Source organism: Amblyomma maculatum, chromosome 8, assembly GCF_055883805.1.
Source record: "Amblyomma maculatum isolate TAMU_Amacu chromosome 8, ASM5588380v1, whole genome shotgun sequence".
Lineage (NCBI taxonomy): Eukaryota > Metazoa > Arthropoda > Arachnida > Ixodida > Ixodidae > Amblyomma > Amblyomma maculatum.
Genome location: NC_139351.1, coordinates 2,143,860 through 2,171,600, shown reverse-complemented (window position 1 = coordinate 2,171,600; position 27,741 = coordinate 2,143,860). Strand labels below are relative to the sequence as shown.

Below are 27,741 nucleotides of genomic sequence, written 5' to 3'. Positions count from 1 at the left end.
ATTACAACCGAAAAGTAATTCATTACATTACTAAATTACCAAACCGAAAAAGTAGTTCATTACATGACAGATTACCGAAAAAAGTAATTAACTTACAGTAATGTCATTCATCATCATCATCAGCCTGACTATACCCACTGCAGGGCGAAGGCCTCTCCCATATTTCTCCACTTAACCCGGTTCTGTGCTAGCTGCATCCACTTTACCCCTGCGAACTTCTTAACCTCATCCGCCCACCTAACTTTCTGCCGCCCCCTGCTACGCTTTCCTTCCCTTGGACTCCAGTTTGTTACCCTAAGCGACCATCGGTTATCCTCTCTTCGCACTACATGTCCTGCCCATGTCCAGTACTTCTTCTTAATTTCCACTGGAATGTCATCAACTTGAATTATTTCTCTGACCCAGACTGCACGCTTCCTATCTCCTAATGTTACCCCTACCATTTTTCTTTCAATAGCCCTTTGAGTTGTTCCCAACTTAAGTAGAACCCTCTTGGTTAGCCTCCACGTTTCATCCCCATAGGTGAGTACAGTAATGTCATTACTGTAATTCAATTACTGCCCTGTCTGGTCACAACAAGCTGACGCCCCTCGGACCTGCGCGCAGCCACGCGAGTGGGATTATATCGACCCAGTGCTCTGAAGATTGTTAGCGCGCAGAGACTCTTGGAGCAGCTGCACGGCATTAACGCCACTTCCTTTGAGATATGCTGATATAGCGCATTGCAGTGGAGGTAGTTTGCAGAAATTAGGAGCTATGGTAGTACCTGGGTTGATCAGGGCAGGCAGATAACCATTTTACCAGCTACGCTGCAGAACCTTTTCTTGGCTGGCGTCCTTCGAACAACAATGTGCTTTGTGCTGTTACTAATACATACGTGGGAAATGATGCGAACATGCAAAATTTTAAAAAGCGAACATGCCATAATATTAGACCATTGAATAATATTCACCAGAGCTCCAAAAGTATTAAATGCTAGCAAACTTCACGGTTCAGACACATAGCGCTGCATGAAGCTAAACTACTTAAATAATAAACGTCAACGCTATTAAATCGTGTTTTAAAGGGCGCGCCTATTTACGGGCAGTATGCTCGGACCGGTGGCTAGGAGCAAGTTCAGTGCGCATCTCTTGCCAGGAAGTGGACATTGATACTGAGGCTTCTTTGTTTTTGTCATAGCGCTTCATGTATATTGATTTTTCAGTTGAAAAAAAAAACTACAGAAACGTTTCTGATGTCACTAGAGTCTGTGCCATTTTTGACCGTGAACGTCTTGTACATATATTTCTATATTATTGCGAAAGCAATACTACTCCCATTTTCAGCCCTTCGCGTAGCCACGGTCGCTAGGCACGTTTGACCTTTAATGACCCCAGATGGCTGTGACGTCATACCAGCTGCGAGAGATGGGCTACCAAGTCGAGTCGTCGGGTGGCGGCGGTCGGTAGGCACGGCGCGCTGCAGCTAGAGCCGCGCTGCTACCGAGTGGAGGCGCTGTCACCTCTCATCTCGCAGTTTAGAGGAGGAGGAGTAAAACGATGGGTATTTTAATGCTCGCGCTTGCTCAGCTGAGGCACTCGCTATGCATCCTGATAAAAAGAAAGAAAAGTCACGCCGTCTCGATGAAGACGGGAAACGACAGCGGGCTACCGACAGATGAAGAACGGGAACAGCGTCTCGCTCGACGGCGCGCTCAAGATGCAGCTAGCTAAAGATATGTGTCCTGTGTTAATCGTACGGTCAACATGGTACACTACAACTGGCTGCACTACGAGCTGAACTATAGCATAGCCATGCTATTATTGCTTTCGCAACCTACGGGGCTTAACTAAAGCTAAGCCCCAGCTAATTTTTTGCCAGTAAAATTTTGTGGGCTTACACCAAGAAGGTACTGTAAGAACGTAATGCAAGAAAGAAATGCAAAAAAACCACCGAACTAAAAAAGGAATAGAAAGTACTGAAGTGCCTGCTATTATACCAAACTACAGGGCGAGAGATTGCCGGCTAGCTAGTGCTTGACACCAAGGAACTGCACCTGGGTGAAACTAACAAAGCCTTGCGAGATTTTCTCCATGGTTCTGCAGTTTCTTATTTGAGCCTACTTCAACAAGACTTGCCGGGCTAGTTGGTTCATAGTGAAATTGGGTTAACTGCGCGAAAAAGTAGGACAACAGGAAGAAACACATACGACACTTAGAAGCGCAGACTGTCAACTTTATTCTTCAAGGAAATGCAAGGCGTATTAAGCGCTCTCTGCTACGTGCAAAATCATTTGCCATCCGCGTGAACACAAGATAAACATTATACTTCCGAAATCAGCAAGGAAGATACTAAACCATGAAAGGACACACATGAAGCAAACTCTGAGCCGGCTCACAATCACAAGGATTCCTTATCAGAGCTCGATTACCTGTGTGATTGTGGGTCGGCCCAGAGTTTGCTTCATGTGTGTCGGAAATATTCGGAAATATAGTGTTTATCTTGTGTTCACGTGAATGGCAAATGATTTTGCACGTAGCAGAGAGCGCTTAAATACACCTCGCATTTACTTCAAGAATAAAGTTGACAGTCTGCGCTCCTAAGTGTCGTATGTGTTTCTTCCTGTTGTCCTACTGTATCAAGCAGTTAACTCAATTTCTACTTGAAATGTTATTTTTAAAAAATTAACGAACTAAAGCAGCTGCAGGCAGAGCAGTGCGTATTTCAAAGCGCGCTCGATGCAGACGAAGGCTTGTCGCGCGGTGCGGGACTACAAGGACTGCGTGAAGCCCATCTTCCAGAACGACGAGTGCCAGGGCAACCAGGAGTTGATGGATCGGCTTCTGCGCTTCTCGCACACCGTGCTCAAGGAGTACAGTTCGTCCTGCAAGGAGCGACGAACGAGCGGAGGGGACTACCAGGCACGGCCGCCTTTTTTCCAAACATTTGCGAGAACTAAGGTCCGCCACTTGCGGCATTCTGACATGAAGCGCCTATGATAAAGAAAAAGAAATACTCGCGGGGCATCACTGGCGGCTCGTTCCAACGCCATTACTGCCTTCCTGCCGCAAATTATTAGGGTGCTTGTTGAAGCGACAGTCTAATCACATTTATCTGGTGGCTTTCCAACTACCTAACCTGGAAGGGACCACTAGTGCAGCTAACAAAACTTGTATCTGGGCTAGATGGTACTTAGCTTTTGTAGGGGAAATAAGCGCACTGAAACACAGACACGGAAGGATGAAAAGCGCTTGCCCTGTCATTTCTTCATTTTGTGCGTGTCTTTCAGTTCGCTTGTGTTCCTCTATCAACAGTGGTGCATTGTCTGTGTACGCATCTTGCGCTGCCCAGGACGCGCCACGAAAACGATGCTAAACAGCGCCCTCTACGGGTCTGCTGGGTAGTGCACATCCCCGGCGTGTACATCCGAACGCCTGCAAAAGGTGTGGATTCACCACTCTAATTTGTGTTATTTACAAATTATAAAGAACTTAAGGCGCTGAAAATTCTTGCAGGGTTATCACGATGTGAAAAAGACAAGCCAATGCCAGGCATTATACGACGTGCAGAAATCGGGGACAAAGTCTCTTAAAGCTGCCATTCGATATAGCCAGGCAAGTGTCACGCGAATTCGTGGAACTCTACGAAAGCTTTACATGCAACTAAACTTAAGCACGTGAATACATGAAACCGCAACAGGGATAGGCAGCGTTAGTACCTTCTAAAGGCAGAAAGTCTTTCCGATAGGCACCTTGCGCGGGCCAAGCAAGGGCCGCTGGGGATTGCGTTCAATGCATATTTGTCCCTGAACTTTGACCCTGCGCTGATTTTTGCGTTTTACGCCCCATTTAGCGGATAAGTAGCGCTCATAATGTTTGGAAATACAGAGTCCAAATTCACACAAAGCTGAAACTGAGACTGCAGAAACGTTATAATGATGCCGCGGCAGGAACTTAGCGTTCTTCGTTAGGTACAGATATCAGTGACTGCACGCTGACGCTGCTCGACTGCCAATCGCCTTTAAATTATGTGCCTGCAGCTCTCGACCCATAAGTATCGCACATTAGAAGCGCGCTGTCAGCTCGGGAAAGCGCGGTGGATCAAAATGCTATTTTCGGCTGCTTAGTAATTATACATCTTCGCCAAATGACGTCTATTGCTATTTCCTCTTGAAAGTGAATGGCTGTTTTCATTGAGATAGCGAACGTTTTAAGTGAGCTCTAGTTAGACGTCCTCACCTCTCGTCGCTTGACGTACGTGCAGTTTTATAATTGTGCAGCTGCCGAAAACAGTAGCATAACGGACGGTTTCTCTCGCGATCATAAATAAACATGCACACATAGCTGGCTGTACTCTGGTCGCCCTTACCGATCACTTCGTAGCCCCCTTTCGTGCGGCTACAAAAGGGAGCAGTAGACTCGAACAATGAAATTAACTTCTCCGTGGCACCCTACAACACAAGCGGCAATATAGCGGCAGTGTATGTATCGAGACGCAGGGGTGCACTTCATGATCGATGCTGCATACTTTCAACATTTCGCCGGAAGACAGCCGCTGTGCTTCTTTTTAATTTAGGCTACTGCCCGTTCACAATGATGTCCATGATACATGGCGAGTCTTTTAATGCTCACGAAGGGGCAGAAAAAAGCGTGGGTCGACGTAGAAAGCCTGCGAGATGCGGGCTGCGGCATAGGCATAGCCGCCCAGTAAGGTTTTTCTTGGCCGCCACGAAGCGGTCTCGCTCCTATACGGGGCAGTAAGCGTCTCTCGAGGGCGCATGGGGCTGACGAAGAGTAGCATTGACTGATTCGGACCCAATGTAAACCAATCGTAACTCGACAGGTTTAGTTCTGCGATTCTGGTTCAGTCAATCAATCAATTAATCCCGGAAAAGGAGCCAAATGTAGCTTTCCATTAGAAGTTAGGGGATGCTTAAGAATTCGTAACAATAAATTTGGGCGCATGCAGTTTATACGCTGTTGATAATTGTCTTCATTAGTAGCACTAATTATAAAGCTCAGTAGTAGTGATCTATAGAAGGGTTAAGATACCGGATATAAGAATTATTGGTGCTTGTTTTAACTAAGCTTTAGTATTGCGCTCGACAGTAACAGGCGGTAGCATAAAGCCTCGGAACTATTCATCAGCTGTGTAGAAGCGGTGTTCTGAACCGAAACTGCGAAAAAATGGTTCATTCTCATTTAATGATGCCTGGTTTTACGCATTTAAAAGCGAACGCAGTATGTCATTGTGTAGAACAGCGCGAAAAACACGACAGGGACGAACGAAGACAACAAGACGAGCGCTGACTTTCAACTGACAAGTTTATTGCATGCCTGCATCCATATATATGAACACGTTCACACAATAAACGAAACAAGAACAACTAAACAAACACCGAAAAGTGTAAGAATGCAATCGAACCATGTGTCATCCAGATTTTCACAACGCATCATTTTCTCGTGTTCATAAATCTTACTTCACGTTCCGATAAAGCTATAGACGGGCTGCTGATACAAGTTTCCTTTATCCTGTTGATTTCTTTTGCTTCTAAAATCTCCCGTACTGTCTGGTCATTATGCCGATTGATTATTTTTGCTTCCTGTAGAAATGGCTGGCAAGCGTCGCTTTTACAGTCCCTGCAGTGTATGCCCATAGTTTCTTTTACCGTACCAAAAACATTATTGTGATGCTCCATTAGTCTTTCATTAATACAACGCCCCGTCTGTCCGATATAATGTTTTCCACAAGACAGTGGAACAGAGTATACAACCCCCTTCTGGCAACCCACATAAGGGTCTTTGTGTTTTATGGTACAGCCCTGACCTATGCCTCTCGTACTATTAACTTTTTTACACATTTTCCCTAATTTATCTGGAGCCGTATGTATCGCCTCCATTACCAACATGCCCAAGCTTCCAACATGCCCAAGCTTCTGTTTTAACGCAGTATGCGCAGCCTCTATCATAACAATGCTCTGGGTGTTTGACACCACTTGCCAGATAATTGCTCGTGACAGACTATGGAGGATTGTGGCCACAATCAACTGAATGGATCTGAAGCACTGGGGAAAAACGGCGCCGAACGATAAACACCACATGAAAGAAGACAGGCGCTTCTCACAACTAATTTTTATTGAAAACCACGAAGGAGCTTATATAGGTGAAGTTTTCAAGCGGAAAGAAGGGTGGGGAGAAAGATAGGGGAAATCAAGAAACTACCATCGAGAACGCAAGGAAGCGTGGGTTTCAATAAAATTTAGTTGCGCCTGTGTCTCATCTTCTTTGTTGTGGCGTATTTGTACAAACATTATGCGGAGTCAGGCATGACTCAGTAAGTGAGCAACGTGGAATTACTCAGCACTTAACCGAATACAAAGAACATAATGTATTCAAATTCTGACAAGCAAGCAACGTTGAAGGCCGATTCACACGACGGACAAACCGTCCGCGGACGAAGGGTTCAGACGAAAGGACCGGAGCGCGAACGGTCCGCGCTCGTCAGCACGGATCTGCTGCCACGTGACCACGCGTCACCGTGTCCATCCGGCCGTCGAGCATTCACACGAAGCCAGCGGATCATCCGCGTGTACCCTCCTCCCCCGCTGTTCGTGCGCGCTGCCGAAAACCTTTCTACCGAGTGTTTCAACACGGACGCCGAGCGAAACCGCCGTCTCAGTGCTCTGGCTGTTCTACGTTAAGTGTGCGAGGATGACGAGGAAGCGAAAAAGCGTGAAGATTGCAAGCATTTTCAATATTCCATATCGGTGGGCAGCTCTCTACTAGCGCTGAAAACGTGACTGTCCCTTCATCACTGAGCGCTTTTTTTCGCTACTTCACCCATAATCAGCACTATACTCCGTTTCATACATCAGGTGCAACGCAGCGACAGCTACGCAAGTAGTCCGCAAGAAAAAAAAAACAGGAGGCGTATCACTACGCGCTCGTTCTGTGGGCGAGTGGTTCCTGCCGAAACGGGCTCTATTCCGAGCATACACGTTTGCAATAATATGCTTCGCATGCTTAGACGTCTTCACAGAGCGGATCTTATAGAAAAAATGCGCACCAAAGAACCATTTTGTCAAAAAGAGATGCGCAGCGCGGAGGGCACAGCCAGCGCCATCTGGTGGCACAGCTGGCAAGGTTGCGGGGCAGCAAAACGCGGCACGAACAAAAACGACAAAAAAAAAAAACATACAAATTAGCCGCGACCTTTTCTCCCTAAAAAAGGTGCTTTTTATGAAGTTGGTGGCAGCTGTAAAATGTATTAAGCTTGCAGACAAAGCAACTATTATTTTCTCTCGTCAAGAGCAGGCACTATTTTTTATCGCGGATGCGGAGAGCGCAAACAAGAGCTGTAGCTTTGGTAGTGTTGCACTTGATGTATGAAACGGATTATAGAAACTGAGTAAAGCTACAACTCTGGCACACCCACAAACGCACAAAAAAAAAACGATGCACTGCGGCGAACACAGGGCGAACGACGCAGCGCATGCACAAAAAACAATACCCCGCTCAAACTGAATACGAGACGAATAGTGAGGGCGTAGCAACGCAGAGGTAGCAGCGATAAAGCAAAAAGAGCAAAAACAATCCCGGTCCGCGGCGGACGCTCGGTCCGCGCAGACTGAAAAAGGCGCTTGTCATATTCAGTCCGCTCTGCCCGGACGGCCACGCCGCTCTCTCGCCGTCGCTCAGAGCAGTGACGTGGGCGTCACGTGGGGCGCGGGTAGCGATGACGCGCGCGGATCGTCCGTGCTCCGGTCCTCCCGTCTGAACCCACCTTAATACGAAGTCAGTGGCTCCGCCTTACCCGCGGGCAGCAGATGAGGCCGTGGACGGAAACCGCCAGAGGCCGGAGCCACCGCAGAAGCAAATGGCAAGCGACGGCATTCCAAGCCAACTTCACCACATTGTTGACGGGGGTGCCTCGATGGCCAGAAAGGCGAGAGCATCGACGCACCCCGTTGTTGACACTACAAAAGCGCCCCCCCCCCCCCCTAGGTTAAGAAAAAAGCGAAAGTACCATTTTTGCCTCACTTAGAAGATGCAGTTAGGCCAGAAAAATAGCAGACGACTCCCATATTTTTAGAGGGGAAAGACGCGCGGCAGTTTCTGGCTTGCGAAGCCTGCGCCGTCCGCGGACGAGGCGGAGCCAGTAAATCATGGGTTTTCAGCGAATGTGCGCTCTGATTATCGTGCTAAATCGAAGGAAAAGAAAATTAGTTATTAATTAGGTTTGGTTTGGTTTGTGGGGTTTAACGTCCCAAAGCAACTCAGCCTATGAGAGACGCCGTAGTGGAGGGCTCCGGAAATTTCGACCACCTGGGGTTCTTTAACGTGCACTGACATCGCACAGCACACGGGCACCTTGCTTGTCGCCTGCATCGAAAAGCGGCCGCCGAGGCCGGGATTAAATCCCGCATCCTTGGGAACAGTAGTCGAGCGCCGTAACCACTGCAACACCCCGGGGGGGGGGGGGGGGGGGGCAATACTTAATTAGGTATTAATAATTCATTATTTATTTACAAGACACTCGTAGCCTCAGGTGAGGCTGTGGCAGGTTTGGGGAATTGTAGCACACAGAAGGAACAAGCTTAAGCGAGTGAAAACTGAAAAACAAATTGCAAGTACCCATTAGTCACAGAAAAATCCTCCAACAGTAGCTTAAAATTGGTCAAGTAACGAAACGATAAAAATAAAGCAGACTCACAATTGTCAGATCGAGCAACAGACAAATCAATGACGCGATTAGAATTAAGTGATCTTAGGAATCATGAACAATAATACACAACCTACAGATAAATGAAGAAAGCGTAGTGGTGTTAACATCATCATCAGACAGGGAATTCACCTCTAGTCGATAAGGGCACATATTACCTAAACGGATGACTTCTGCATTATTCATTTAAATTTTTAGAATGTTTATTCACGAAGTGCATGAAGTGCATGAATAGAAAAAGAGAGAGGCGTCTATTTTAACGTGACTATTTTTAACGTGAAACGCAGGAACTTTGGAAGACCAGCTTGATTCAAAATTTCGGTCGGTGATTCACCACGTCTATATCGGTTGTAAGGAAATCTTATTGCTTTGCTTTGGACATCCTCCAACTTTCGTGTACAGTGTTTTGTATACGGAAACCAAAAATATTTTCAGGCAATCTCTGTCGCTGCGCTTTTGTTGCCATTTTCATTCGCTTGAAGCGGCGTCTTTTAGGCTCGACGCAAGATATACGAGTTTTCCCAAGGGCTTTTCGAAAATGCGCCCTCATAGCGTTGGTGGAATATTTCAGAATCGTCGAGACAATGACTAATTGTGGTCGAATACATTTGTCTTGGAGGTAATGGCTGACGCAAGACGACATAGTGCGGAAAGCGACAACAGTCCAAAACAGACACGCCACAAAGCTTATATGACGAAGCGAATTCTTGAGATGGGAAGGTGACTGGCGTAGTGGGGGCATCGGAGAACTCGGTGCTCGATGACATTTGCAAGATTTTAGGCACGAGAAACCGCCATTTCAAGTAAGTGAGGGATGGTCGAGGTAGGCATCTGTGCTTCTGTGAAGCCAAACTTCTAATAACGGGGATGATTGCTATACGGACTGCTAATGCGTAGACGGCCTTACCTTCCTGCTTCAGGAGGAAAGAGAGTGAATACACCACATCGCTTCCGGTGTCTAACTGGTTTCGTTTTTTCTTGCGCTGTTTTGTAACTGCAATATTGTTTGAAAGCATACAAACAATGGGCTGAAGGCGTCTTTGCACACGCCCAGGACGCTCCTGGTGCTGGATACAGCGAGGAAGATGACGGTGTTGGCAGTGGGTTCTGCCGCTTTGAGCAGCTGCGTCAGAAGACACTGCAATGCCAGCGCGAGGGCTACAGCATCATACGGACACGGGATGCCCACGCAAAGGCGGACATCTGCGAGGAACTCAAGGTGAAAGGTGGTGGTGGCCGATTCAGAGCGTCAAATAGTGGGTGCCGAAAAAATCGCCCACGATTATGTTACTTCCTAATGCGAAATTTCAGCGCAGCTCATCAGCTGTTTCACCTTTTCGATAGATTGAGGCAAAGATGTCAAGCAAGACACGTATGTACAATTACAGACAACCTTTTTTAATTTTTCATACCTATTCCTTCAAGAAACACTCCACTAACAGTTTCTGGCTGTCATGATAGAAGCTTTGTGGTCGGAGAAAGGAAGAGAGCAATTTAGTTATCGGGAGGTTGCGGGAAGCGGCGCGAGGGCCCATAGGAACGTTACGCGGCGAACAGATAGCAGCGGCTGACTAATGCCGCTGAGCTGTCGCCGCTAGCGAGTGAAGCGAGTGAGAACGGGATGCACGGAACCAGAGAGCACCCTCGCCGCCACGCAGGAAGAGGGGGGGAGGGGGGGGGGGGCTCCCTCCTGTTCTTTCTGCACGGTGGCGACGGTGTTCTACGCAGTCACGTTGTCTCGACTCGCTAGCAGCGGCAGCGGTATCAGTCAGTATCATTCAGTCGCTCCTAGCGCTGCCTCCGGTGAACCCCCCCCCTCCCCCCTTCCATTTCTCGTGTTCTCCGGTTGCTGCGCGCCCTCCTGCCCCCATCGTTCGTGGCTGAGTGTACCCCCCCCCCTCTTCCTGCCGAAGCGCCGGCTCGAACTGGGGGGATGAAAGGGGGCGGAGCTGGTTACGAGGCCGACGCCGACGCGAAACCCAGGAAGGGCGCCAAAGAGCTGCGCTGTAAGACACTTCAAAATGAACGCGGCGCGAATAAAACGGTAGCAAGCTACCCATCTCGGCTTCCTGGAATTTTGTCCGTGCGCGCCGCGTTAAGACTGAGAACGAACTTATGTTTATCTGAAGAGTGCGGTGAGGCGGCTTTCCTTGGTGGCGTATACGGATACCCTACACGGTTCACTAGCCGAGGGACTCCAATTTATCGTTTGAGTATGACGTGACTCTGACATCACGCCGTGCTCAATCAAAAACGTTTTATTTTTTCTAAAATAGGCGCCGACAGTTCCTTTCGCGGTTCACTGCTCAATCTTAACTTCTGGAAGCTTCGGAGGCCCCCGAAATCTGCTTACACCACTTAGTTTCTGCAAATTTACCGCAACCACTTTGAAGTCGCATCCGAAGGCTGCCTTGAGGTGAAACCGCCCACAAAGATTGCTGGTTGTGAACCCCTTTGCTGAGTTTGACAATGATGCCCACGTGGTTTGGTTGCCATTGCCAGAAAAACCAGAACAGTCTTTCGAAGGTTTCAGCTCAAGCAAGCTTCCAGTTGCGGAAGGATAATTTTTCAAAACATTTCCGATATAAATTTTCTAATGTCGATAGGGCACCCCTAACGAGAGTCACCACTGTCCCCCCCCCCAGGTGTTCAAGGACTGCGCAGTAGCGGCGCTCAAGGCCACCCACTGCAGCAAGGAGAAGGGTGCCCGCCAGTACGTGGTGGGCGCCGTGCGAGAGTCCTTCGCGCGCTTCGGCATCCAGTGCACAGGGCTGTGGAACAGCGCCGCTCCCGGGGCCGCTAGCAGGTGGCTCGCCTTGGTACTGACCGCACTCCTGCTGGGCATGGCGTCACTCCAGTGGAATTACTAAATTCGCATGCTTCATCACGATTACTCATCTGGCGCCCATGCGCGTTCGATATTAAACACGCGTACTATTTTTTTATCTTTGACTTCGCCTGCGTGAGATATATTGTAATGAAATTAATTTTGCTCTCGTTTCATTCTGTGTCCAATTTTAGCTAGGACGCTCTTTTCTTCGCTTTTAGTTTTTCATACTTTCTTATTTTTACTTTCACCGCGTGCTGCTCTCGAGGTGTTCCTTTGCAGTTCCCTGCTGTTAAGATATTATTCTACGGACCTTTTCCACATTCTGTTTAGCATTTGCCATAAAATGACTATTATTTTTCTTGATCAACACCAGAAATAAAAATTAGCAACACTCCCTCTCGCTCTTCTCGGTTTCGTTGACTGCTGGTTTAGTTAATGCGAGTCGTTAATAGGGGAGGCCTGTGTCCTCGCGTGGCCATCACTGTGCCCTCATATGGTCTACACAGCTTCAGTACAGCGACTACCTGACATCTTCCTTGGCTTCGGTCGAAAAAGCTGTGCAGACCAGTGCTTGAAAGGAACTCGGTGCAGACCAGTGCAGACCAGTGATATTAAGTTACGCGGTTCTCAACAGCCGTGGAATCAGCGAGGTTTTGGCACGCATCCTGCGCACCTACAATGTTCATATGTTCGTGGTCCGACCAGAAAGATGTGACGTGCTTAGGTCAATGTAAAAGATGTTCTACCGAAAGAAAAAATACCTGTGTCGTTTACAGCCTTCCCTGCTCCGACTGCTACTGTGTAAAACCTCGCGAAATTGACAGCTCTGAAAGGCGCCTAAAAGATCATAAAAGAAACGGAAAGAAACAAAAACAAATAAAAAGTGGGCTCCGTGCTATCGCCAAGAAGTTCATATCGGTACAGCACGTTATCGACTGGGAGAGGGCGCACGTCCTTGCAGCTAAAAAGAATATCCTCGCCTTCAACTAGAATCTTGGACGATACTAACGACCAGTTGTACCTTGAACCGAAACTGCCGCTGTATTGCCCACCGTGCTTGAAATATATTATTGCTTGCGTTCTTCGTGCTACCGACGATCCACTGCACTAAGGTAGCTTGGAGGCTCCCCCGGTCCTACTCCTGAGGAATTGCGTAATGAGCTGCTGAATGGACAAAAAACCATCCAGGAGAGACTGCAAACTGTCGAAGCAAAATTGTACGGTTAGACGAGTCAGCAAAAAAGTTAAGGAATTTGGAATAAAGATCGATAGTCTAGAACTGGCCGTTATGAGCATGCAAAAGAAAATCATGGACATGGAGATGAAACATTTCAGGGAACACATGGCGTTCAAGTATCGAACGCATTTATAGAATGGGACACAGACAAGAAGGTAAACCACGCCCTGCAATTCTTAAGTTCATTGACTACCATGAAAAAATAACCCTGGAAAATTTTTACAAGCTCGAAGGAAAATCTATGTCCGTCTTACAGCAGCAACCAAAGAGATGAGAAAGCACCTCTGGGAGAGTGCTGCTCAATAAATGCTGATGGGTAGTAAAGTTGAGCTTCTCTACAAGATTAAGATATATAGATGATGAAGTGTTTGAATCTGAAAGTTTGAGCAATAAAAGGATTCCTGCAGCTGCTCCTAAACGGCCGGAACGACCTAAACAAATAACGCCCGACCATTTTCGATGCCTTAACATTAACGCCGCCGTTTGATAAGCAGAACAGCCAATCGTGAAAGCATCATTATTTTAAATGAACCACACATATTAATAATGACAGAAACTTCGTTAAACCCTATTATTGACTCGGAAGTAAGCCCACCTGGCTACAGTATATAGCGGAATGACAGAGACAGTGGTGTTGGTGGCGTCGCAGATTTATTTAGTCATTGCGGGGGATAAGATTATAGAATATTACTCAAACAGAATCGGTAATCGTCAACGTATTCCTGGAAGAAATCAACACAGTGATAGTGAATGTTGCTTCTTTCTTGTGTGGCACCCCCTTCTTGGGGATGCCACACCGTTATAGACGCTAAACTATACGATAACTGATAACAGCTGGACTTAAGGGGAAATAAAGTGAGACTTTATACAGGCATGGCCTCCGAGATCACCCTCGCGCGCGTTTCTCTCTGGCCGTTCCGATCGGCGCGCGCCCCAGCCAAATGTAAATTTGTCAGTTCTTCCAGGCGTCACCATGCGGCAGTGCGCGCCTATGCGTCGATGGAGGAGAAAAAGGAGGTAGAAAAAGAGCGAAATGGCTAGACATAGAACAGCAGTTGAAGGATGACAAAATAGGTGTGTACGCTCTATGCGAGACTCATCTCAGGGATCTAGAAGATCCGCCGTTTATAGAAGGCTACGTCTGGGAAGGGTGCAACAGAACGAGAACGGAAAAAAGGGTGGAGGGGTAGGTATGTTGATACACCAGGGAACAAATTGGAAAAGAATAAAATCATCTTGTAAAGAACATATCTGGGTATCAGAAACAATTGCGGGCATGAGGACATGGCTAGGGGAGTTTATTTACGAACAGGCCACCAATGCAGGCAAGAACACAATGATCTCGTTGAATGTATTAGTGACGATATAAGCCAGTTTGGAGACGGGTCCGATATTATTCTACTGGGGGACATGAACGGCCACATTGACGATCTGGATGGATACACGGATTGTAACGGGAAGCTAATGCTAGATTTCTGTGAGCGACACGATCTAGTTATAGTAAATAGAGAAACACAATGGCGAAGGCCAAATCACGTGGGAATTCCGCAACAGGCAGACGACCATTGACTATTGTCTAATGTCGCAGAAAATTTATAGCAAGGTCAGAAAAATGGAAATAGACGAAGAAGGCGAGTGTAGTGTGGGAAAGGATCATAAACGTATTAGTCTGCAGATGGGGCCCTTGATGAAAACAGAAATGGAACGTAGACAAAACGTAAACGCAAAATTAAACGACCATCAAATAGCGCAGATAGCAGCAGAGATAGAGGAAGCAATAGAGAAAAGCCTCATAAAAGACTGGGATTATGAACAGGTAGAACTACACATAAGGAGGAAAATTCAGGAGGTTAAAGTAGCAAACCGCTGGAATGGAAAGAGGAAGCCAAGGAGCTGGTGGAATAAGGAAATCAGGGAAGCTATTGAACAACGACGGGCTGCTTCAAGGGAACACCGAATGGCAAAAAAAAGCACAGGTATCTCAGGAGGAAATCGACCAAAAATGGGAATCATATCGACAAAAGAAACTTCAGCTGCAGGCCCTCGTCCAAAGTAAAATAAGGCAGTCCACCGATCGCTGTATGGCTGACATACACGATGCCTCTAGAGGCGGAGCAAGAAAATTCTGGAACCATATAAGCTGGATAGGGAAGAAGAATCAAAGAAAGCAGGATCGGATTCAAGATAACGAGGAAAATTGTTTAAAGGGAGACAACGCAGTGAACTACATTACATCAGTTATAGCCGAGTCATTTAAGAGCGACGATAGGGTAATCTCCGCAAATCAGGAAGCAACACAAGGTATCAGAATACAAAGCAGCTTAGAACTGACCAATTTAAACTGGAAAAAGGCAGAAAAAAATATTCCTAAAAACAGATCTACAGGAATAGATAGAATTGCGATCAAGATGATTAATGAACTCGGTCCAAAAAGTAAGGAAACGTTGTTAAAACTTCTGGAAACAGTCATAACGAATAAGCAAATTCCGGACAGCTGGCGGCAGAGTAAAATGATCTTGATTTATAAAGGGAAAGGAGACAGGATGCACATAAAATCCTACAGGCCGATTACCATAACGTCTGTTATGTACAGGTTAGCCATGTAGGCGGTGAAATTAAAGGTGCAAGCATGGGTAGAAAGTAACAAGATACTCGGAGAACTTCAGAGCGGCTTTAGAAATGGTAGGCGCTTAGATGATAGCCTGTTCGTGCTTACCCAATGCATCGAAATATCTAGAATGGAAAATAGACCTTTGTATTTGGCCTTCCTGGGCATAAACGGGGCGTACGACAACGTAAGCAGGGAACTCCTGTGGAACATATTACAAGAAGAAGGTATCGGTTATGAGATAATAGAGTTCCTACAGGAAATATACCGGGAAAACAAAGTAGAAATTATGTGGGAAGGGATAAAAAGTACGGAAGATGTCAAAGTATGCAAAGGATTAAGACAAGGCTGTCCTCTATCACCGGTGCTGTTCATGCTTTATATGATAAACCTGGAACTGAGGATACAACAGAGTCACCTAGGTTTTAACCTGTCATATAGATTAGGCGGAAAGGCGGTAGAGCAGCGCCTCCCCGGTTTGATGTATGCAGACGATATTGTGCTGCTAGCTGAGTCTGGAAGAATTGCAAACTCTAGTTAAGTATTGCGGAGATGAGGGGGACGCTCTAGGCTTCAGTTTCAGCGCAGTTAAGTCGGGTCTGATGATTTTCAACGGCTCAACTGATCAGGGTCTTAAAATACAACGCCATGAAATACCTAGAGTAGCAGAATATAAATATCTGGGGGTATGGGTAAACGAAGGATTGGCATACATTGGAAAGCACGAGCAATCACTTAAGGCCAAAGGGCGAAGGAATGCCGGGATAATGAAGCATAAGGCATTGTGGGGATACAATAGGTATGAGGTTTTGAGGGGTATTAGGAAAGGAATTATGTTGATCGGACTTACTTTCGGAAATGCGATTTTGTGGCTAAAATCAGAGGTACAGTCGAAATTAGAAATAAATCAGAGATCCGTTGGACGATTAGCCCTAGGTGCCCACGGCAAAACTACAAATGAGGCGGTACAGGGAGATATGGGCTGGGCACCTTTCGAAGTACGGGAAGCTCAGAGTGAAATATTATATGAGGAACGCCTGAGGAAATTGGACAGCAACAGATGGGCAGCTAAAGTATTTAAATACCTGTACTTAAAAAGCGTTGACTCACAATGGAGGAAAAGAACTAGGAAACCAACTAGTAAGTATGCTAGTCACAAGGACGGAGAAATAAAGAGCATTAAGCAACAGGTGAAAAACACAGAAGGTAAAAATTGGATAAATTCGATCGAAAAGAAACAGAGTGTGGAATTATACCGAAAGTGGAAAATGCAGATCAGGAAGGAAGATTTCTTTGATAACTCAAGAGGCAGTGCCCTACGTTTTGAAGCTAGATCAGGGTGCCTTAGAACACGCAGCTACAAAAAGAAATTTAACAATGGAGATGACGCATGTGCTGTATGTGGTAACTCCAGTGAAACAATTGACCATATTATACTCGAATGTAATGGTATCCATCCGGAAGTTGATGCAGGCGCAATCACTGTTCCTGAAGCTCTGGGGTTTAGAGATACCAGTGGCCGGGTGAATAAACCGGCGGTCGAAACTAGCAAAAAACGACTGGAAGATTGGTGGCTTAAAAGCAGAGAAGTGACATAATATTAGTAATGTAGAAACAAAAAATTTCATAAATAGAATGATGGTTTAGTTAACCATTCTAAATCAATAATTAAGATATATGGCGAAAAATGAGCATGATAGCTACTGCTACTACCCCGTTTGAAAGGGGACGCTCCTATATTCCATCCATCCATCCATCCGATGCATCGTCCAGCCCGCTCGCGGCGTATCTCCGCTGGCGGTTCTCTCGTTTTTTACGCGTGTACATTGAAGAAACATTTGTTACGAGCGTGTCACGTAGCCTTTCATTTTTAGCTGGTTAAAGACTGACCGCAAGGTGTGTCCGAAATGTTTCACAATTTAAGTGTTGTGTTTACTACCGAAGCGGAGTGTTGATGTTCTTGCTGCGTTCACATAATGCGTTCCGTTCTACTTAGATTTACGCATTGTGCTCGTGTAGATAGTTTTCTTTGCTTGTGAAGCAGTACGTTACTCGTCAAGACTACCTCGTGTAGGTGGTAGTGTTTGAGTGTCTAACGGTCACTCGTGAAGCCGGCAGTCAATCAACGTTACCAGCGTATGCTCGAGTGGTCAAAGGCATGCATGTTTCTCAGCTACAAGGTCTTGTTGCAGTTTGGTGAACTGATGAGACATTCGTTTTCTCCGCATTTTTAATCCTAAGGCTTCTGCGCTTGCTTGCAAATATAACAAATTTGAGTGGAGCGTACATTGCTACATATCATGTGTAGCGTACATGTCGCTATGTTGCTTACTTCGAGAGGTGCTCTCTTCTAGCTTTGTGCAGCAAGAAAGGAGCACACCACTGAAACAATGAAGATAATCATAATAAAGTTGCTTAGGCCATAGCTTATCAATGCAGGAAAAATGGTAATTGATCAAGCAGCTTACCGGAAAAAAAACCTGCTGAGCAAGACAGGAGCTACGTGTTTAGTCTGGCGAGTTTTATCTTTGCGAATAGAAAACTACGCAAGTAGTCATCATGTGGTGATTGAACTTTGTAAATAACGAAATGTTTGTGCGTACTTCTTGATTGTGCTTGCCCATATTGTTTTTCTCTTTGTCCACCTCATGAGTTTTGTAAATAAAGAAACATGTCTTTTAAATTGCTCACAGTGTCTGCCTCGTTATTTTGTTCAGAAAGTGGCTAGTATCATTACAACCGACGGATGTTTATTGCCAAAAATGTTTTGATAAGTTTCGCATATTATTGCAACTAAAGAAGTAATGCTAACTAGTGTGACAGGTGTGTATAATAGTGCCATTCTATAGTCTAATCATAATTCGTTTGAATTAACCCATTTGTTCGGCTTGGCCCTCTGCGTGTATAGGCATAGGAACAAAAACTAAAAATGAAAGCACTGCACCCAGTCTGTAGCATATGCAAACAAGCGAAAACAACAAATAAGCTGAAACGCGTGTGATAATTGGGCACATTTATGCTATGGCGGGCCGCGTAGTTTACAAACGAGGTAATAGCTTCTCCTCACTTTCGATCGTATAAGCTGATCCGTTTTTAACGGGATCACTTTCGGAAGCCTCGCATATACTCATATGACGGCAGAGGTGCCTGAACGTGCCCCGATTACCCTTCACCTTTATCGAACTTTTTTTTTATTACGCAAGCTTGCCATAAGGCATATTCTAAAAACCCATGTAAATTGTTTTTCGTAAGGACTCTATTGAACTTGCGTGCTTACGATCTTCCAAGGCTGCTTTAAAACTGTGCGAGAAAAAAAAATAGCTATCGTGACATGCATCTAAGTAAGTAAAATCATGTGGCTGCGGCGGAACCATTTAGAGAATTGCATTCGTGCGATGGATGTTTATGTAAGTCGCCGAACCCGTAAATACTGTATTTAGCGTGTTAATGAACTCACAAATGTACGGCGTGTATATACACACTGACAAAAAAAAAGAAAAGACGCGGAACCGCAGCAGAGAGCGCCAGAGCACGCATGCATACTTCGGGTAGTCGCTTCCTAACTTTATGCATGTGGGCCTTATAAGTACTTCAATGATAGCGAAATTGTTGGCTGCAGTCTTGCCCGTGGCATTTTAAAGCTGGCAGCTCGACTGTGGTACGAGCGCAAGCTGAGGAAACTCGTTTTATAGTTTGCGCCAAGCTGCGGCGGAACACTTGATGCATAGGTGGCGAGCGCCGCGGTGCGGCGAAAGACGCTGCCACGCCCCTTTTCCAACTTACGGTCTCTCCGGCCGATTGGAACCGCCGGAGAGAAACGTGCGCGCGGAGGTGATCTCGGAGGCTATGATACAGGACTGTATATATTTACAACAGATGAAACAACGCGCATGATAGCATGGACGTCGCTAAAATCTTCAGCATGACCAAAGAGGCAAGGGATCTAAATCTATCCCAGAACAACTACGAGCTGCGGCGCCCGGTTTTATCAACGTCAGGGCCCGCCCTACATTTTTCATCACCCAGAATTAACGATCTCCCACGTGATTTGTTTACGAACATTACGAAGATCCGAAGATTGGGATGGAGCGGATTTAGCGAGTTTACGAACCCCCCCCCCCCCCCATTGTGGGTTAGATAAATAACTCGAGTTAGTGACATTCTAGTGGAAATCAAGGAGGAATGGGCATGAGCAGGGCATGTAGTGCTATGACAGGATAACCTATGGCTGCTTAGGATAACAAATTGGATTCCGAGGAAAGTTAGGTGGGCGGATGATGAGGTTAAGAATTATGCAGAGGTCAAGTAGATGTAATTGCCCAGGGCCGGGTTAGTTGTAGGAATATCCGGATGATGATGATGATGATGATTATGATATGGTACAGACGGGCCACTTCGATGCCAAGTCAGGCAGAAAGCAAGATGGAGACGAGGCAGTTGGCAACTATGACATTGGGTTAATGAATAGCAGGGGGGTGCTTTAGTGCAGTTGACTGAACCCAATACTTACGAATCGTGAATACCTTCGAATTTCGAAACCATTATTATTATTATTAACTTACTACAACAAAAACTTAAGTTGAGGACAACGCAGAGGGCTATGGAAAGAAAAATGGTAGGAATACATACATACATACATACATACATACATACATACATACATACATACATACATACATACATACATACATACATACATACATACATACATACATACATACATACATACATACATACAGTCAGAAGTGAATGTCACCATGCATCATGTGGTATATGTGAAGGTGGGGTATGTAGCCTTGGAGAGAACAGGAAGGACCCCCTGAAGCAGCAAACATTTGGGACCCTTGAACAGTCGGGCCGCATTCAGGATGCAAACATTTCCGTGTCCATAACAGTTTTGTTAAACAGCCGATACCGCCGCGAAAACAATGAGCTGGAACAACGTCGAAACTGATGGCAGTGCGCAGTACTCCCTCGCCCTAAAGTGGAAGCTGCTGCATCGAAAGTTTCTCTTGCTGACCCGGCTTGTCAGTTATGAGGGCAGAAGTCGCTATCAGCACGTGCTCGCATTGTTTGAAAGCAAAGTGCTTTTCCAACGCGTTCTTTATCACTATGTGCACTTCGCCTGGCGAATTACCACAAGCATTTAATGCCCTGTTGAAGCGCACATACAATTTGGGCAGAAAGAAGTGACCCCCGGTTGGGGTGCCAGACGCTGAAAAACGATGAAGCATTACTATTTTAATCACATTTGTTTCGCTGTCACCACAAATCGCCGTTCACAAGAAATAAAATTGCCATGATTGCCGCATTTGCTTGCGAGCCCTCAAATACAGGTCCTCTCAGAGCTTTAGTTGCTTTCGGACGTAAAACTTTATAAAGCAAACTATATATTTTGCTAAGCATTCGTGCTAATCGTGCATGAGCGCTAATAAGCCAATGCTGCTCCAATAGGAGCAATAGATAGGTAATAAGTCATTTTGCGGACTGCAGTGCGAGGGGAATTGTGCCATCCATCGAAATGACCGCAGAGTAATTGCACTCGGGAATAAGTGAACAATGACGCCGGCGTTATTTTTTTCGCCCCTCAGAACTCGGTTTGAGGCGCTTAGTTCGCACTGCGCATACGCGAGGGAAGTAAACTCTGCTAACTGAAACCGCTGTTGACATACATCGAACCAGTATCCGCAGTATATTGCTTGACAACGAAGTCCTAAAACTTGTTGTCACGGAATTCCAGCATTCCGCGAGCTTCCGAAAAGGAAAACGCGAATTCGAACACAGCGATCATGGTTGAACGAGATGAAGAAGATGGCTTCACAACATCAAAGGAAACCGAATAAGGTTTGAGGGGTAGCCTCAGCCCGGAAGCGAAGCAACAGATTGGTCCCTTTTCTCAAGCATTTCAAGAAATAAGTATCCGAGAAACCTTGTACCATTCTAAAATCGAAGCGCATTGGTGGGGTTCAACCTTGTACCTTCCAAATGTACGTTGGCTAGCGGATTCAGGCTCCCCCTCAACAGTTATTTGGTTTTCTCCGACACACTTGTGAGATGTGGCAGTGTAGATTCTTGAACTAGTCGAAAAGATATCTCTCCGGCAGACATATCTGAGATATGCCTCGCTGTCCACGCTTGCCCGGTCGCAGTTCTCCTCATTGTGTTATCTGCAGCTTCACGTCAAGTGTTGTCCATTGTTTCAGTGGTACGACCGGCTTGTTGGGAACAATCACGTGCTACTCATGGAATGCCTAGGAAACCTTGTTATCTGTGCTATAATCTGCGGCACGTCGGCACAGAGGTTGAATCAGTGACCCGTACGCAGGAACACGTTGTTGGGAGTTGGTGCAATGCATGCCGATAGGGTGCACCAGCAAAAAAGACGCGCACAGGAAACAACACAGAAGCAGATGAGGAAGAGACTGGACTACCAACAGTTTATTCGTGAGTTCGGGGTTCAAATACATACAAGCACTTCGTCACACGTCCCTTTAACAATCACTATCGCAACCTTCCGTCGTGGAAACAGAAATTACAGTGACGGCTACGTGTTTAACAATCGTTCAAACAGTTCCTGTTGCCTGCTTCCAGTATATACTATCTTTGCAAAAGCAGTGTCAGAAAACATTACAAAAAAAATAAAGGGAACAGAATAAAACCGCAAAATAACTACTGCGCAAGAGTATCCAAAAAAATATCAACACATTGCAGGCAAGACACATCTAATATCAAAGCCTGGCAAATACGGAAACGATTCTGAGAATGCGATTTTTTTTTCCGAAGGGCAACAGAGCAACCGCTACAGCATGCGTCTCGTTTCTTTGCAATGAGGAAGGCCTCTAGAACTTCACGCGCAGTCTTATCGCGAGTCCTGCCAAGAATCTCAAGTCATAACGTCAAGCACCGGCTCACATTTGCACTCTTTGCAATGTAGGGGCAAGTCAGACATTTCCTTTTTCTAGCGATCTGGAGGGCTCTAAGGCTCTATCGTTAATACAACGATCTGTATGGCCTACATAAACAACGCTGCAGCTTTGTGAAACTTCATATACTACACCAACTGCACACTCCAGAAAGGGTTTGCCATGCCTCTTTTTACACTTCATCTTCTTTCTTTGCCCAATACGAGTGCTCAATCCGCCCAGCTTTTCTGCGGCTGAGAAAGCAACAGGTGCGTCACGCCTGGCAGCAACCATTTAATCCTCTGGGGAACACTTTCCGTGTAAGGGACCACTTGTGTTCTCTCTTGCCGTGGCATTGGCTCAGGCGCATTTGGTGGTGGTGGTGGTGGTGGTGGTGGTAGTGGTTGATTTATGTTTTTTTAAATAATCAAAAAGAAGGAAAAGTATTGCCGGCCGCGGCAACTGCTATCTAAAAAACTGAAGCACTTGAGCTGCGGCCGGCGGGAAGGAAAAGGGGATAGGGAGAGGATAGCGAGGGGAAGTAGAGAGGGGAGCGATAGGAAGAAAGGTCAGGGGGAGCTTTGTAAATTATTTACAAAGTAAAGATGGTCGACGAGTTCGCATCGCTCGCGCGCAAGTGTCCGAGCACTCGGGCGCATTTTGTTCCCTTTCATTTTCTGCAACGGGGTGTCGGCTACTTCAGACACAACAGAGCATGGAAAACCCGCTTTTCTAGTCTGTTCATCTGATTTTTTAAACCTATCCTCAGCCATGTGAGGACTTGATCAGCGCAGACTCTAAACAAAGAGAAACGATGGCCCTTTTTGCCGTCTTGGAATATGTCGACGCATAATCCAGAAATTCTTTCTTTGCGCTGGAAAAATGCATCCAACAAGCATGCCTCCTGAATATTTGATATTAGCATCTAAAAATTGCAAGCAGTTGTTCTTCGGTAGTTCAAAGGTGATCGAAAGCCCTTTCCCTAGAGTGAAAGGGCTCTATACACTCTATACCTTCTGATTTCATTACAATATAGCGTAACGAATACAAGTCCTATGCAGAAGTTAACTTCAACAGAAAGCATTTTTCCTCCACGAGTGGTGCCGTATCTTAACCGCATGCTGTGGAAGTTATAGTTGTTTTAAAAGGGGGGAGCCGGGTCTTGAACACGAAAAAATCGCGGAAAAAACGATTTTTCAATTTTGTTATATTTGGATTCCTCACGACTTCCTGCATCTATTACTGAAAATTCATCGCCAAAAGACGCCTTTTAAATTTATTATGCGGCATTAAAGAGCCAAAGTGACGAGAAATACGCGCGAGCAATGCGCGAAAATCATCTGTTTTGCAGCGTCCATAACTTCAAAACTAGTTGCCGGATCACGGCCATCTTGGGCTCATTCCAAAGAGGCTCCTTTTGACTTGCTTTTCCGCCAAGTTAAGCCAGTCCAAGCCGCCCAGCAAGCAAAATACAAGTCAAAAGCTGAACGGAGTATAGGGCTATGGTATTGGTTCTAACGCGTCACGTGATAAATTCTCTGCATGTGATTCGAGCGCAGCCACCAAGACGGCGCCATCTTGTCAAAACATCGATCGCTGCTATGAATCGCAAATTTTCATACTGTGCACAAGTTTGGCAAAAAGCGAAAGAAATGCGCCCAAAAGCGTCGCAAACTGCCGGTGTCATCAGTGGTAATCATGTCATCAAACTTCATTTTTCCCATTTTTCTCAAAAACAATTTTTTTTTTTATTCTCAGGTTTTATGAGGGGCGCAGCTTCACTTCTGCTGAATAAATATTTACCATTCTTGTTTTATCTGATTTCTGTATGTGTAAAGTTTGCAATAAAACCATAATGCAATGCATATCTGGTTCAGAACATTTTAAAAATTTGCAAAAATTAAGAGAGGGCAACTTGAATTATCAACTTGAAACTTTGAACTTTCATAACCTTTCACAGAATGGGCACAGAATGATGAAACAAATGTTGTTGCAAACCTTAGGTATCTAGGAATATGTATATATGTATAATAACTGCTTATGACATTTAGTTTTTTTTCTAGCCTTGTCATAGGTTTCACACATAAAAGTTTGGCTAAAATGTAAGCTACATAATATGGAGAAAATCTGAGTGCATATTTGAAATCAGCATGCAAAATTATACTAAACTGGAAAGTTTCATGTTGATAGCCCTAATAGTAAAAAATGTTTTCTCAAGACCCAACTCCCCCTTTTAATAGCTACCAGGGTACTGATGTGGCTCCTTCCTTCTTGGAAATGTCACTTCAGATGCCTCTAATGAACTCAAGCCACAAGGGTGCTTCACCGTCCAGTCTAAGCGGAATTTCGTCATTTCATCAGAAAAGAGAGTCAGGTGGAGAGGGTTCAGAGCGTTTTGGATACCTCTGTGGGAAATGGCCATAATACTGGGCGAATTGTTTTAATAGGTGCTATGCCTAGTGAAACAATTGTGCTGAAAATGTGATTGTTATTTCCAATCTTTTAGAACAGTGCAAGAAGAGAGGGTGCAGAAATATCCTACAGTATCTCGACTGTGCTTTACAGATGCAGGCACCCAGAGTTCTTCGCTGAGTCAAGTACGAACCCCACGGCAGGGCTTTGACAGAATTTCATTGTAAGTGCTGATTTTGCTTTGGGGACTATAAAATCATTTGTGCATCGTTTGGTTTCTGGCGGCACTTTCGGAACTGTGCTGTAGCTATACTTTGTTCTTGCATTACTTCCTGCCGCAGCGGACCACACGTACGCTCGGGCCGGGACGTCATCTGCATAGACCAACCCGGCAATAAAGCTTGCAGCACTGCCTTTGTATGCTGCATTATCACCAGAACCCTCGCGCAGCAGTTTATCGCTTTCTTGTGAAAGTTGGCGTTGCGAACATTGCGACGCTTTCACACTGACATGCATTTCTTGGTTCTGTAAGGATATATACACATGTGCTGAACAAGACAGGTGCTAATTGCTCATGCTCCTTATTATTTACCCTGCAAAAGCTTTCACCATGCCAACCAACGAAAGGCGGCCACTTTAAAAGCTCAGAGCTCAGGCAGCTCTGTGACCGCTACAAGAGACTGCAAAGACGGCTGATCTAGTGTCGCGATACCTTAGAGTGCTACGAGATGACAATATGAGATGATGAGGTGGCTGTATTTTAAAATACATTGCAGTGATGAGAAATGTTCATTATATTTTTTACTGCCGTAATTATGTCCACCAACCTCACTGTAAGCTATACTATATGTACGAGGGGGTACCCAAAAGAAACCGGACTTATTTCCTTTTGAACCTATTTATTCACATTTGAAGCCCAAAACTTCAATCTCCTTTAAGGTACTCTACACTTTCACTAATACAATTGTTTAAACTTTCATTCCACTTCTCAAAAAATTGTTTAAATTCGTGTTTTGTGGTGCTTGACAGCGCCTGCATCGTTTGTTTTCTTTGTTTCTGCAACATCAGCAAAACGCCTTGCTTTTATATGTTTTTTCATTCTGGGAAACAAAATAAGTCACACCGGGCAAGGTCCGGTGAGTATGGGGGGTGAGGAACAGGGGTCATACCATTTTTGGTCATATATTAATGACTGAACGAATTTTTTCATCATTTTCATGTTTTCGGTCCGTGGAAGGTCGACCAGAACGAAGTTGGTCAACAATTGACATTTTGAAACGGCAGAACCACTCAAAACGCTTGACTTTACCCACAGCAACATCCTTGTACGCCGTTGTTAACATTTCAAAAGTTTCTGTTCCATGTTTTCCGAGCAGGAAACACGTTTCACCGCCACACGCTGTTCTCGAAAATCAGCCATTGCAAAAACGACGCTCATAGATAACAGTTGTCACTATAAACTGTGCCGAAGCTATTACGTCTAGTGTTCCTGTATATGCTCCCGTAGGAAGCAGAGTTGCGCGACTGACATCCCTGCGCCGCTCTTGGCGATCACGTCAAACGTTCCATTCGAAGGAGGAGTCAACTTTACAGGCGAAACATTTTTCTCGCCACTTGCAGTGCCGTCACGTCGGTTTCTACAGTGTGTTCCCACCTTTTTTGTGCGCTCTAATGGCATGGCTGTGCAGTGCAGAATGTTTTCTTCAAATATGATTGGGTGCACAGCGCCAAACTGCACAAACCGCACCGAAAGCGGTGAAGCCTTTTGTGCCCTGCGGAAGGTTCGTCCTACGTCGCGACTGCAGTGGCTTTTAAGTATAAGCCGCATGAAACAGCCCCGAAATGAGCTCTGATATGCGAGGTAAGTTCTCTTCATTTCATCTGAATGCATTCTTTGCGCTTATTTTCTGTAAAATAGCAGTGTTTATTAACTTTTGGGCGGCACCTGCCGACTTCTTCGTTCCGATTTCTCGCGGTGCACTTGAGAACTGCTCTTTGTCTGAGTGCAGCAGTAAGCCACCAGCTGTTGCAGTATAATATGCTGGCGGTATATAATGCTATATCTCCTGCTTTTATTGACTGTCGCCTCATCGTTTCGTGAACCACGTTATTACTTTCCGTACAATATTTTACTGGCCTTCCTAATATTTCGTCCTACCTTTCCACTGATTTACGTCTGTTTTCACTCTGGCATCGCCGTTTACTGAAGAGGGTCACCACGAACGACAGTGAAGAGCAGAATTTAACGCGAAGTTAATGTACGTCTGAAGGTAACCAAACAACGCGGATCATAACTTGCACGAAAACTACCGGCTGTGCTGGCTTTTTCTCTGTGGTTTTAACAGGTATAAACTGCATCCTTTACCGTAATTTTAATGTCTCAAATTTCTTTCTTTCGGTTCAGTTACGTGTCGTTGGTGCCGTTCATTCGCCACTGTGTACTGCAGTTAACGTCACCTCGAACCTGCGCTTAAAGTTCTAGTCCTAAATTCTAAATTCACCAGCGAGAACGGTGGAAAATTGCGCGGATTGTGGTAATGCATAATTACTGATATTTTTTGCCCACTCCCATTGCCACAGGCCCCACTGCCTGGTCTCCTGCCTGCTTTTTCCCTACCTTTTTTTTTTTCTTTTTTCAAGGAACTTTGTTGACACAAAAACAGTACAAACATTGTTTTGACCGATAGCTCAGTAGGCTAGTGGCCGGTCCAAATACAAATATTACTCACAGGTTCAGCCATAGAGGATCAAGGACTGAAAGGAACAATAATGATATAAACTCAACAATAGTGCTACAATTGCATACATATGCAAGAATACAGCAAAGTGCAAGTAAAATAAAATACCCACATAAGTATGAGTACCAAGTAAAATCGATAAGCATAATAATACTAAAATGAAGAAAAGGAGAATTAGAAAGAATATGGTTACAAAGTACAATAAAGTGCAAGCGAAGCACACGATACACTCACAAAATTATTGCGCACAGGTAATAGCATGTGCGCAACAACAAAGAGCAGTATAAAACGTGTTTCAAAAACTAGGCAACATA

At 45.4% G+C, this 27,741-nt stretch overlaps 2 protein-coding genes across 6 annotated transcripts in view; one reads left to right on the top strand and one right to left on the bottom strand.

Annotated features, from left to right (window-relative positions):
- Nucleotides 1-12,125, top strand: part of LOC146180439 (uncharacterized) — a 44,608-nt gene extending 32,483 nt beyond the window's left edge. Inside the window, exons 3-5 of the mRNA XM_084577704.1 lie at nt 2,724-2,900; nt 9,755-9,919; nt 11,346-12,125. Coding sequence (XP_084433830.1) covers nt 2,724-2,900; nt 9,755-9,919; nt 11,346-11,570 — 567 coding nt within the window. The 3' untranslated portion in view covers nt 11,571-12,125. The remainder of the gene's footprint in view (nt 1-2,723; nt 2,901-9,754; nt 9,920-11,345) is intronic.
- Nucleotides 1-27,741, bottom strand: part of LOC146180438 (putative peptidoglycan muropeptide transporter SLC46) — a 195,492-nt gene that overhangs the window by 155,924 nt on the left and 11,827 nt on the right. The window lies entirely within an intron of this gene.